Below are 14,075 nucleotides of genomic sequence, written 5' to 3'. Positions count from 1 at the left end.
GACAGATACAATTTTTGATAGATTTATTGATAGGTACTTTCAAAAGTCCCATCATAAATATGTTTCTGGATGATTTTCCAAAAATTTTTCTGATATATAGGAGTGAAATTGACTTTTGCCTACTATTTATGTCCAGCAACTTGCTTGACTCAGTTATTGCATTCATGATGTGTGTTGATTTTTTTGTGGGTTTTTAATTTTCTCTCTGTGCTATACCTTTCATCTCCACGACTTTTTTGTTTTATTGCTGGTGGTTTGTACTCTTAATCTCCTTCACCTGTTTTGCCCATCCTCCCACCCACCTCCCCTCTAGCAACCATGGGTTGGTTCTCTGTAATAAAGAGTCTGTTTGAGTTTTGTTTCGTGGGGGGAAATATATGTGAAATAATTTACTTGCATTTAGAGTGGAAAACTCACTTTAAAATGTTATGGATCATTTCATTATTTCAGTTTGAAGCACATTTTTATGGAAGATGACTTTTAATACGTGAATTTCCTCAAAATCGTTTGGAGTATAGTTGACACACAATGTTACATTAGTTTCAGGTGTGCAACGTAGTGATTCCACTTCTGTTTGTGTGACGCTGTGTGTTCACCACAAGTGTAACTGCCGTCTGACGCGATACAAGATCATTGACTGTATTGACTACGCTGTGCCTTTTATTCCCGTCACTTACTGATTCCATGACTGTTTCCACTCCCACTCTCACCATCTCCCCCGCCCCCCCTTCCCCACGGCAACCATCAGTTTGTTCTCTGTTTACAGGTCTGATTATGCTTTTTGTTTGTTTATTCATTTGTTTTGTGTTTTTAGACTCCACGTATAGGTGAAACCATATGGCTTTCAGCTTTCAGTCTGACTTACTTCACCTGGCATAATGCCCTCTAGGTCCAAACATGCTATTACAAATGGCAAGACCTCATCCTTTTTTATGGCCGCGTAATCCGCCACTTATGGCTGAGTTGCTTCCGTATCTTGGCTATTGCAAATAATGCCACAATAAACGTTACGTGTGTTTTTGAATTAGTGTTTTTAATTTTCTGTGGATAAATAGTAATGGAATTACTGGATCATGTATTATTTCTATTTTTAGTTTTTTGAGGAACCTCCATATTTTCCATCGTTGTTGCACTAATGAATATTCCTCATCAATATTTGTTATTTCTTTTTTCTTTTCTTTTTTTTTTTTTTTTTTTTTTTTTTTTGAGAGAGAAAGCGTGAGCAGGGGAGGGGCAAAGGGAGAGGGTGAGAGAGAATCTCAAACAGGCTCCACGCCCAGCTTGGCGCCCGATGTGGGGCTCGATCTCACAAACCATCTGCGCATAGTAACAGCTTGCTCTCTTCCTTTTCTTATGTCTGTTATTTCTTTTCTTGCCGCACTGACTTGTATCATTATTAAAATGCTAAGTAGAACTGATAATAACAATTATTTTAATAGAATGCATCCTTATTTGCGTCCTGATTTTAAAGAGAATGTTTTTAACATTTTACTTTGTAAGTGTTTTGTTTGCTGTTCTGCAGTGCTGCTGTTGTCGCCATCAGTTATCAGGCCATGGAAGTTTCCTTTTGTTTCTCATTTGTTAAAAGTGTAGCTTTTAAAAGTAGCAAGAATGGTTGTATAATTTTATTGAACAGGGTTTGTATTATAAATATATTTATTAAGATATTGATATTTTCTTCAATCTATGTATATGGTGAGTTATGTTAATCAGTTTTCTAATATTAAAACAACCTTGTGTTCTTGGGATAAACTCAATTTGGTCATGTTATTTTATTTATAAATTGATCAGTTTGATAATTGGTAAGTTTTTTTACATCTGTATTCATGAACAAACTTACCTGTATTTTTGGTATGAGATTAGGATGAAATGATAGCTTTCTCTCTCGGTTTATTCTTTGGAAAGTTTGTTTTAATATGGGAGTTACCACTTTCTTAGTGTGTATAGTTGAACTTGCAGGTAAAGCTGTTCATGATTGTAATTTTCTTTGTGGAAGATTTTTTACATTACTGATTCAACTTATTTATTGGCGAGTTCATATTTTCAGTTTTGAAAAAAATCAGTTACTCTTTCTAGGAATTTGTTCACGGCTGCATTTTTGAATTTATCGGCATAAGCTTTTAATGATATTCTTTTACTGTCCATTTAATCTCAGAGGCATCTGGAGTTTTGTCGTTTCTCATTCCTAATAGTGACTTTTCAGTTGTTTTTATTGTTTTTCTTCAGTGAACCATCCTTTGGTCTTGTTGAACTTACCTATTATAAGGTTATTTTAAAATTAATTGATTTTATTTATTTTGCTTTCCTACATTTTTGTTTTCTTATACTTTGAGTTTATTCTTTTAGTCTAATATTTTGTGTTGTCTGCTTAACACCTTAATTTTTAAGCTTTCCTTCTTTACCAGTGTAAATGTTGAGAGCTTTTTTCCCCATGTGGTATATACTGGTTTCGGTTGTGTTCTAGAACTTTTGAAGTATAGTATTTTCTTACTATATAGTTCTAATATTCTCTGATTATTTTATTAATTTTTCTTCGAAATTGTTTTTGGATATCAGAGTTTATGGTTTTTCCTGGGAATCTTTCTGCTATTGATTTCTTTTTTTTAAATTATTTATTTATTTTGAGAGTGAGCACAGTGGGGGAGGGGCAGAGAGAGAGAGAGAGAGAGAGAGAGAGAGAGAGAGAGAGAGAGAGAATCCCAGGCAGTCTCTGTGCTGTCGTTGCAGAGCCTGACAGGGGTCTTGATCTCACAAACCGTGAGATCATGACCTGAGCCGAAATCAAGAGTTGGATGCTTGACTGAGACACCCAGGCGCCCCTCTGTCGCCGATTTCTAATTGCACTGTACTCCTGTAATTTGGTTTTTATGTTCCCAATACTTTGAAGTTCTTTGGAGGTGGTTTTATGTCTTGGCATATTACCAAAATTTGTAGCAGTTTTATGTGTGTTTTAAAATGATATTCTCCAACTCCTCAGTGGTATATTATAGACAAGGTGCTCAGGTTTTTTGTTTCTTTTTTGTTTTTGCTTTTGTTTTGGTCTGTTTGAGCTGTCAATTACTGAGAGAGTTACAGTAAAATATACGAAGGTGAGTTTGTTTCTTTTATATCTGTCAGTTTGGCTTTACCTATTTTGAGCTTACGTTGCTGGCCTATACATGTTTAGAATCATTATGTCCTGGTTAGTTCAACATTTTTTTAAAGCAGTATGTATGGCTCTTTTTAATCTCTATTCTACTCATGCCTTTCCCCCCAATATCTCTTTTGTCAATTATTAATATGCCTTAGTTTTTTGGTGGTGGGAGGGGTTAATATTACCCTCTACTTTTTCTGAAATTTTGCATAAATTTGCGGGAGAACCCACTAAAACAAGAAAAAACGCCACAGAATTTTAGAGAGCACTGGCAAATCTAAATATTATCTACTTGGAAGAATAATTGTAAAATGTGCAAACTTCCAGCAGTATTGGTAAGGGAAAACAATGAAAATAGATCCAAATATACAATATTAGCACCTAAAAAGGGATCAAACCTACCTATCTTATAGATTTTTTAAACAAAAGAATCTTATTTCACTTTACTCCAATGAATTTAAAAAATTCAGTGCAATGTATAAATTTGTATAAAAGTGTAATTAACACAGTTGTCGTAGGAAGAAATCGAAAACATGAAATGGGCAATAATGTGAAAGAAGTCAATTATCAAAAGTCCATGAAAGGATGTTTTCACTAGCACGTGTTTTCAGACCTTATGATTATAAGGTCTCTATCAGTCTCTGCTTTCTTCCTCTAAAAGTTTTGTAGTTTTGTTCTTTAAACAACCTGAATTTTGTTTAGAGAGTAAGCAAGGAGAGAAAGTTACTCAGCTTATTTAATGAGGTTGATTTGTCATTGGTCCTAAAGCAGATGAAGACAGTATAGAAAAAAGGTCATTGTAGACCAACATTATTTATGAACACAGATGTAAAATTTTAAAATAGAGTCAATGTCAGGAGTTTATTAACTAAATACACCCAAGTATGGTTTGTCTCAAGGCATATAAAGATGGTTCAACTTCTAAAGTCTTTTTAAGTAATAGGCCAAATTAAAATAATGAAATAGAAACCCAGATCTTCATGGAGATTGTAATTAACAGTCCCACCAGCCCTGTATGAGAACACCTGTTGGTGGTTCCGGGTTTTTATTTTCGGCACATTTGGTAGGTAAGTAATAGAGTATTTCTAGTATGTTTATTTGCATTTCTGTGATTTCTTGTGAGTACCATTTTTTGTTTATTAGCCATTTGTAGTCACACTGAAAAATTTAAATGGAAAAGTAACACTTACTGCATAATTTGTTTACTTGAGGACAGGGACTACTTATCTTTTGTATCTCTCGCATCTTATAAAGTGGCTGGCATACAGCAGGTATTAGAAGATACTTCTTGAGTGATGAGTAACTGATTAGTAAAGCTAGGAGCCTCCCGAAGAAATCTGTGACTTAACTCATTTTTGAATGCTTTTAAAAATAGAACAGTTTTGCAGTGTCATAGAAATGGGATTTTTATTAGCAGATTCCAGGATGTAAAGAATAGATAGGACTATTTTTTAAATTTCTTTCGATGCTGTAGGTTCCCACAAAACTTGGATAAGGACAAAACCTATCGTCCTAATTACACATGACTGTAGCGTATTCATTTGCTTGGTGCTTTCCGAGTATGTGCTACTGCACAGAAAACTTAGCATTACTTCTTGTTTGCATACTGTTTTGTACCTTTGGTATAAAAGATCATTTTAACAGCCCTTTGCTTTCCCAAATTATATTTCTTTTACTCTAGTTTTAAAACAATAGTTTCTTTTCCTGCTTTGCAATACCATCTCAGAGGTTTGAAAGAGCTACATCTTTGACCTTTTAGATAAGATGTTACCCAAAAGGAGGTGTACATGGAATTATTCTCGAAGAACTGAGCTAGATTACAAATGACTGTAGTGGTCTGTGATGAAATCCTGTTTTTCGATTTAGGGTCAGTAATGGGACAAGGATACAGAGCATATACTTTATTTGGGCTCAGGTTATTTGGAAGTCTTGAGGTGGGGAGACGTACAAGGAAGTAGAAGATGTGTTTGAACAACCGCGGAGTGTTACGTTGTAGGAGGCCGTGTGGTGTTTTAGCTGTAGCTGGCAACTAGACTAGCACTGGCCTCATATTGCCTGGCTCCACATCTTTATTTTCCTTTCTCTATTCCATACCTACCCTCTTGCCCAGGTATTTCTGAAATGCTTGTATAGAAGCTGGGAAAGGTGGGGGGGGGGGGGGGACACCAGTGTCAGATTCCTGCTAGACTGATGGATAGATAGATCACTACTCTTCCCTCCTACACCTTTGCAAACTGTTTGTCAGTAAAATTCCCTCAATTTATGATCTGTTTTTTTCCTTCTGGGACCCTGACTGGTGCACAGTGGCCACAGTCTCAACCATTTGTCCAGTCCAGTTTGTTCACAACCAGGACACCCGAGTCATTTTATCAAGGTGCTCACTTCGCGTGGCAGCATGGTTTTGGGTCTTGTCTTTCTAGGGTGAGATCTCCCAAACCTTTGTTCAGAGCTGTTGTTCCTTTGAACCGTCGTCTTCTCCACTGTGTGGGTTCCAAATGCACAGCAGTCTCCATTTCCTTTCCTTATTCTCGAAAGGTAAAAGACCGACACAGAAATCTCTACCAGACTGAGATGTGCGGTGTGGAATGGCCTTCTTTTCTAAATTACTTAGTGGGCCCAAATACCTTCAGAACAAATCAAATTTTAAGGACTGACGGCTCTATTTCACTCTCCTACAGCTCAAATAAATATGAGCCTTGCTCCGTGGAACAGAGCTGTACCCATGTATGATGACCTTTTGTTTTAATTATCACAAATGTTTTACTTTGATATTTCTTTTAATGTTTATTTAGTTATTTTGAGAGAGTCCACACATGTGAAGAGGGGAGGGACAGAGAGAAGGGGAGAGAGAGAATCCCAAGTAGACGCTCCACTGACCGCACAGAGCCCCATGTGGGGTTCGATCTCATAAGCCATGAGATCATGACCTGAGCCGAAATCAGGAGTCAGACTGAGCCACCCAGGTGCCCCATAAATGTTTAATTTTGATGATGTGCCTTTGATTTAATTTGGGCCACTTTTTAAAAAAATTAATTTCAGGAGTAGAATTTAGTGATTGATCACTTACATATAATACTCAGTGCTTGTCACAAGTGCCCTCGTCAGTGCCCATCACCCTTTTAGCTCATCCCACCTCCCCTCCAGCAGCTCTCAGTTTGTTCTCTCTAGTTAAGAGTCTCTCTTATGGCTTACCTCCCTGTTTTTATCTTATTTTATTCTTCCTTCCCTTCTCCTGTGTTCATCTGTTTTGTTTCTTAAATCCCACATATGAGTGAAACCGTATGGTATTTTTCTTCCTCTGACTTGTTTCATTAGCATAACACACTCTAGTTCCATCTATATCATTCAAAATGGCAGGATTTCATTCTTTTTGGTGGCTGAGTAATATTCCGGTGTACTTATATACCACATCATCTTTATCCATACATCAGTTGATGGACATTTGGGCTTTTTCCATACTTTGGCTATTGTTGATAGCGCTGCTATAAACATTGGGGTACATGTGCCCCTTTGAATCAGTAGTTTTGTATCCTTTGGATACCTTTGGATAAATACCTAGTAGTGCAGTTGCTGGGTCCTTGGGTAGTTTCGTCTTTAACTTTCTGAGGAACCTGCATACTGTTTTCCAGAGTGGCTGCACCAGTTTGCATTCCCACCAGCAGTGCATGAGGGTTCCCCTTTCTCTGCATCCTCGCCAACATCTGTTGTTTCCTGAGTTGTTGATTTTAGCTATTTCGACTGGTGTGAGGTGGCATCTCATTGTGGTTTTGATTTGTATTTCCCTGATGATGAGTGACGTTGAGCATTTTTTCATGTGTCGGTTGGCCATTTGTGTATGTCTTCTTTGGAGAAATATCTCTTCATGTCTTCTGCCTGTTTCTTAACCAGATTATTTTTTGGATGTTGAGTTTGACGAGTTCGTTATAGATTTTGGACATTAGCCGTTTATCAGACAGGTCATTTGTAGATATCTTCTCCCATTCCGTAGGCTGCCTTTTAGTTTTGTTGATTGTTTCCTTTGCTGTGCATAAGTTTTTTTTTTTTTTTATCTTGATGAGGTCCCAGTATTTCACTTTTGCGTTTGTTTCCCTTGCCTGCAGAGATGTGTCTAGTAAAAAGTTGCTATGGCCAAGGGCAGAGAGGTTGCTACCTGTGTTCTCCTCTGGGATTTTGGTGGTTTCCTGCTTCACATTTAGGTGTTTTACCCATGTTGAGTTTGTTTTTCTGTATGGTATAAGAAAGTGGTCCAGTTCCATTCTTCTGCATGTTGCATCCAGTTTTCCCAGCACCATTTGTTGAAGAGAGTTTTTCCCTTGGATTGGAATATGCTTTCCTGTATTTTCTGCTTTGTTGAAGATGAGTTGACCATATAGTTGTGGGTCCATTTCTCGGTCCTCTGTTCTGTTCCATTGATCTATGTGTCTTTTTTTCTTCTTCTTTTGCCACTACCATACTGCCTTGATGGCTATAGCTTTATAATACAGCTTGATGTCTGAAATTGTGATGACTCCCACTTTGCTTTTCTATTTGGGGACTTTTCTGTTCCGTACAAATTTTAGAATAGTTTGTTCTAGCTCTGTGAAACATGCTGGTGTTATTTTTATAGGGACTGCATTGAATGTGTAGATTGCTTTGGGTTGTATAGACATTTTAACAGTGTTTGTTCTTTCAATCCATGAACGTGGAATGTTTTTCCATTTCTTTGTGTCTTCAGTTTCTTTCATAAGCGTTCTATAGCTTTCAGAGTACAGATCTAATTTTTACCTCTTTGATTAGGTTTATTCCTCGTATGTTACGGTTTTTGGTGCAATTGTAAAAGGGATCGATCGATTCCTTGATTTCTCTTCTTCTTCATTGTTGGTGTACAAAAATGCAACATGTTGTGTCCTGTGACTTTGCTGACTTCATGTGTCCATTCTAGGAGACTTCTGGTGGGGTCTTTCAGGTTTTCCATGTGGAATATCACTTCCTCTGCAAAGAGTGGGAAGTTTGACTTCTTCCTTGCTGATTTGGATGCCTTTTATTTCTTTTTGTTGTCTGATTCCTGAGGCTAGGACTTCAAGTACTATGTTGAACAACAGTGGTGAGAGTGGACGTCTCTGTTGTGTTCCTGACCTTAGGGGAAAAGCTCTCAGTTTTTCCCTATTGAGGATGATATTAGCTGTGGGTCTTTCATATATGACCTTTATGATGTTGAGGTATGTTCCCTCTAAACCTACGTTCTTGAGGGTTTTTGTCAAGAAAGGATGCTCTATTTTGTCAAATGCTTTTTCTGCATCTGTTGAGAAGATCATGTGGTTCTTGTCCTTTCTTTTATTAATGTGGTGTATCACACTGATTGATTTGCAGATATCCATACATAATGACCTTTTAATCATATTACTCCTTTTTGTGTGAGAATAAAGAGGGACATGAGGGGAAGGAAGGAAGCAGGTCTAAATTTGTCTTAGAGGCAGCAGAATGTACATTGATTCTGTAATTTTAAAAAATGTCAATTTATCCCTTATAATTAATAATATGTCTAAATTCTTTCCATGATATTTAAGGCCATTTATGTTTTCCACTTTCCATCTTCAATTTCTTTGCATTTCTTCTCAAAATTCTATAACGACAATGGATTATTGCTTGTTAGCACCTCAAATTAATTTCCCTCCTCTCTTCATTTGCTTGTATTGCCTCCTGTGCCTGGAATGTCTACACTGCAAACCCAGTCAAAGTAGCAAAATTCTACTTAGTCCTCAAGGTCCAGTTCCTGTGGTATATCCGCGAATTCTTAGTTTTCTGTTCTCACTCGTCTGAAGTACTTTGTTTACCTCCATTAGAAGTCTCATCACATTGTTACATTTTGTACGTGTGCCTACTCTCTGTCCTAAAGCCTCAGAACTTCTTGAAGGAAGGTACCGTATTGTAATCTTATTTGTTCAGACTCTGGTGATTGCCACCATGCTTTGTATAGTGTAAATTCTTGCTGAGGGTGTGTTAAAAGGATAAATGAATGAATGAATGTGAAAGAAATCTGCATTTTCTTGGCTGAAACTCCCTTGGGTACCACGAAATTTGCTTTTACTTCTCAGACATTTGTGTTCAAGTATGTGTCTAGCATTGAGAGCTAGAATATGCAGAATGTTTAGCATGAAAATAAACTGGTCTCGTTTGTACCTCCCTGTTACTTTGCATTATTTCATATGTTATTAGCTGTTTAACAATATGTTGTCAACAAAAATGTATTCACATATAAGAAATAAAGGAAATTGGGGCGCTGGGTGGCTCAGTTGGTTAAGCATCTGACTTCCGCTCAGGTCATGATCTGGCAGTTTGTGAGTTCGAGCCCCACGTTGGGCTCTGTGCTGGCAGCTCAGAGCCTGGAGCCTGCTTCGGATTCGGGGTCTCCCTCTCTCTGCCCCTCTCCTGCTCCTGCTCTGTCTCTCTCAAAAATAAACATTAAAAAAAGGAAAAGAAATAAGGGAAATTGTTTTCTTATGGATATTAAATCTATTCTCAATATAGTGTGGTGGGATTATGAAACACTTTGACTTCATTCTTAATCATAACTTGAATTTTTGTTGTTTAAGAAATACCATTATATGTACCTAATTTGCATCACATTTCATTAAGAAAGTGACTAATGTTGCTCTTTTGTTTCAGCCAAACCATTTACTTCTAAAGTGAAACAGATGCGTCTACATAGAGAAGACTTTGAGATATTGAAGGTGATTGGTCGAGGAGCTTTTGGAGAGGTAAGAAAGAGTTTTTATAAAAGTTCTGCTACTTGGTTTGGAAGCGATTTTATACAGTCTGTGAGGCAATTTAACTCAAGTCTGATTTCCTTGATGTCGTAATTGATACAGTTGATCAGAAAATATGTTAGAGTTTTGAATGAAATATTTCTGCGTGGAATTTTTTTCCAAGATGTTTTTCTTCTTCATATGTCAGTGTAAGGTTGAGGATGCTTCTGGACTCTCTTCTCCTCCAACGGCTTATTTGTCTCTCGTCGTGCCACTGCCACACTTGGTTTACGTTACTCTAGATTAAGAAGTTTCCGTATCTGGTAGTGTATATCCTCCGACATCCTCCCTCTCCTCCTCTGTTCTTGGCCCTTTATATTTTCATGTAATTTTACAGTGAGTATTTCAATTTCAGAATTACTCTTAAAAATCCATACCCATACATCTGCTTGACTTTTGATTAGGATTACACTGAAACTAGAGATCAGTTTGTAGGGGCACCCGGGTGGCTCAGTCGGTTAAGCTCTGACTCTGGATTTGGCTCAGGTCATGATCTCTCGGTTCATGAGACAGAGCCTCCCATTGGGCTTTGCGCTGACAGCGTGGAGCCTGCTTGGGATTCTCTCTCTCTGCCCCTCTCCTGCTCGTGCCCACCCCCCACCCAAATAAATGAATACCCTTAAAAAAAAAAAAACTTCTTTAGACATCCATTTGTGGATAATTGACATCTTAACGCTAGGTCAGCCAATCAATGAAGGAATGTGACATTCTTTGTTATTTTAATTAGAATTGTTAGATTTCATTTTCTAGGGTTTTTTTTTTTTGTTTTTTTTTTTTTTTTGCTAATAGTTAGAAATATAATTGAATTTTGTTTGACTTTGCACCTAGTAACCTAGCTAATTTTACTTTTTCAATTATGGATTGTGTTGGATTTTAAGATGTTTTATCAGCATCTTTTGAGACACTTAAGGCTTTTCTCTCTTGCTCTGTTAATGTATTGAATTACCCCAGTTTATTTTCAAATGTTAAACTAACCTGGCATTTCTAACCTAAGCCCAACTTTGTATTACCCTTTTTATGTTTCCTTGCTCTTGGTTTGCTCTGTGAACATGTGTACGTGCTTAGGATCTTTGAGAGAAATTGGCCTGTAATTTTCCTACTTAAAATCCTCATCAGATGTTGGTGTTTTGATTATGCTGGCCTCATAAAAAGAGGGAGGTATTGTATTCCGTCTTTACCATTCTCTGGTAGAGTTTGGGAAGATTGTTATTATTTTTTCTTTACGTGCTTAGAAGATTTCACTTGTCAAACCGTGGGCCCTCGAGGTTGCTGGTGACACTGTTTGAGATTATGTATTGAATATCTGTAGTGGAAATCAGACTAGTTTGGATTGAGTCCATCCATGTCATCTAATTTTTCACACTTAATACTCTATTGATTATTTTTACCTGTTGCTTTTTTCATTTGTCATGCCAGAGCTTTATCGGTTTTATTATTTTTTCAATGAATTAACCTTTGCCTTTTGAGTTTTTCTGTTGTAGATTCGATTTCTGTTTCAAAAATTTCTGCTCTTAATATTTTCTTCCTTCTATTCTCTTTGGTTTTAACTTGCTATCCTTTTCATAGCTTTTGGAGATAGATACTTACAGCATTGATGTGTAGCCCTTCTTTCCATATGTGTATTTAAGGCTATCCATCTTCCTCTAAGTAGCTTTAGCTACAGCTGATAAGTTTTATCATGTCATGTTTTCATTGTTATTTTGCTCAAAATACAGTGTGATTTCCAGTATGATTGTAAATTTCCACTACTTGTGTGGTTTTTAAAAATTGATTACTTTAGAAGTTTGTTGCCCAATTTCTAAATATTTAGAGGGTTTTGTAGTTATATTTCTGTTATTGAGTTGCAGTGTAATTCCATAACAGTTACTGTGTGATTTCAGTCTTAAATTTTTTTTTTTTAACGTTTATTTATTTTTGAGACAGAGAGAGACAGAGCATGAACGGGGGAGGATCAGAGAGAGGGAGACACAGAATCTGAAACAGGCTCCAGGCTCTGAGCTGTCAGTCAGTCAGCACAGAGCCCAACGCAGGGCTCGAACTCACGGACCGCGAGATCATGACCTGAGCCGAAGTTGGCCGCTTAACTGACTGAGCCACCCAGGCGCCCCTGTGTGATTTCAGTCTTTAGAAATTTGCTGTGCATTGTTCTAGAAATACTAATTAGGTTAAATTCATTAACCTTGTTTAAATCTTCCACATCCTTACTTCATTATTGTCTCTGCTTGATCTGTCATTTCCTTATTTATTCTTTATTTTCTTTCTTTCAGTTTTCACTGATAACAAATATAAAGTTATATCTTCCTGGCGATTAACTCTTTTATCATAGTGGAATGATCCTTGTCATCTCTAAGTAATGCTTTTGGAGTTAAATTGTCCTTAATTTGACATCAGTAGAATGATTTCAGCTCGTTTTATTAGCATTTGCATTAAATATCTTATTCCTTCCTTGTAGTTTTAGCTTTTTAGAATCTTATGTATGTTTACTGTTAAGTAGAATATAGTTTTTGTTTTGTTTTTTAAAGTAAACTCTACCCACAGTGTGGGGCTCAAACTCATGACCTTGAGATCAAGAGTCGCATTCTCTACCAGCTGAGCCAGCCAGGCGCCCCAGTTTTTGTTTTTTAATCCACTCTGATAATCTCTTGTCTTTTAGTTGGAGTATATAGTCAGTTGATATTTAGTGTAAATACACTACGTACTGTAATTTTTTTTCTATATTTGTCTTGCCCATTCTGTATTATGTGTCTCCCAATTCCTGGATTAATGGAGTATTTTAAATTATTTTTTCTCTCATTTATTAATTTCTTAGTTTTACTTTTTGTTGGTTTCCCTAGAGATTGCCACATGTGTCCTTGGTAAACTTGTGTTTTGCCGATTCTCATTTACCTGACTTCTACCTTTTTTGTCATTGCTCTTATGTTTTTAGTTCTACATATATTTAAAACCTTAAAAATTACTGTCCCTGTTCACATGGGCTTATTCATACATTTACATTTTCTGTTGCTCTTCATAGTCACATACTTTACATTCACATACTTCCCTTTGATACCATTTCATTTTGGCTTAAAAATTCTTTTTAGTATTTCATCATGTTTGATGATAAAAACTGTCTGCTTTTATTTGTCTGAAAATATGTTTATTTTAAGGTCTTAAAATTTTTTAAAAATTGAGTTATATGCATGCCTAACTCAGTGGATTTTTGCATTTGCATGAACTTGTGTCACCATTATGCAGACCAGGATAGGCATGCATTGCCTCCTCTATGTGAGTAAGTACCTCCATATTAACCATCTCTGCTGACTTTATCACCGTAGACTTATTTTACCTGTTTTTGAATTTTATATTAATGGAATTCTAATATATGTGCTTGTTTGTGACTTATTTTGCTCAAGATTATGCTTGTGTTATTCATCTTTGTTTGTATTGGTTCATAGTACTCCTCTGTATAAATATACCACAAGTTGTTTATTCATACTAATGTTGTGGGGATTCAAGTGGTTGATGGTTTATGGCCACGTTATTAATGTTGTTACGAATGTTCTTGTACATGTCTTTTGGGAGGCAAGACACTCATTTGTGTTGGATGTAAACTTAGGAGTGGAATTGCTGGGTCACTGGGTGGGCATATTCAGGCTTAGTAGATAGTGCCAGATAATTTCCCAAGTGGTTACCCATTTATCATTTTTACCAGTACACCTACCAACAATATATTAAGGTCTCAGTTGCGTTACAGCCTCACCAATACTTGGTAATTTTTTTTTTTTTTTTATTACCTTTAAGCCATTTTTTTTTTTTTTTTGGTGAATGAATAGTAACACTGAATTATGATTTTATCTTACATTTTCCTTAAGTTAAGATTTCTTTACAAATTCTATAAGTTAAGCCCATTTTCATATCACTTTATATAACTTAGATTTTTTTTTTTTTCATGAAGTGCACATTCTGAGGTTGGGGAATTGGGAGTGGGTTGTTGGACTTACTGGTATATATTCTGGATTTACGTCCTTTGTTGGAGATAATTGTGTGTGTATTAAATAAAATATCTCTTCCTTCCTGTGGCTTGGCTTTTCCCTCTCCATATGGATTTTTTATTGAAGAGAAGTTCTTAGGTTTAGTGAAGACCAGTTAATTAAACTTTTCTTTATTGATCAGCCCTT

The 14,075-nt window shown here is 36.4% G+C and overlaps 1 protein-coding gene across 6 annotated transcripts in view; it reads left to right on the top strand.

The window, feature by feature from the left end:
* The window catches only part of CDC42BPA (CDC42 binding protein kinase alpha), a 323,204-nt gene that overhangs the window by 59,633 nt on the left and 249,496 nt on the right, over positions 1 to 14,075 (top strand). For all 6 annotated transcript variants that reach the window (XM_047839756.1, XM_047839754.1, XM_047839753.1 and 3 more), the window contains exon 2: positions 9,779 to 9,870. In XM_047839756.1, coding sequence (XP_047695712.1) covers positions 9,779 to 9,870 — 92 coding nt within the window. The remainder of the gene's footprint in view (positions 1 to 9,778; positions 9,871 to 14,075) is intronic.

Source organism: Prionailurus viverrinus, chromosome F1 (assembly GCF_022837055.1).
Source record: "Prionailurus viverrinus isolate Anna chromosome F1, UM_Priviv_1.0, whole genome shotgun sequence".
NCBI lineage: Eukaryota > Metazoa > Chordata > Mammalia > Carnivora > Felidae > Prionailurus > Prionailurus viverrinus.
The sequence above is the reverse complement of the archived record's forward strand: the minus strand, read 5'-3'. Positions and strand labels throughout refer to the sequence as shown.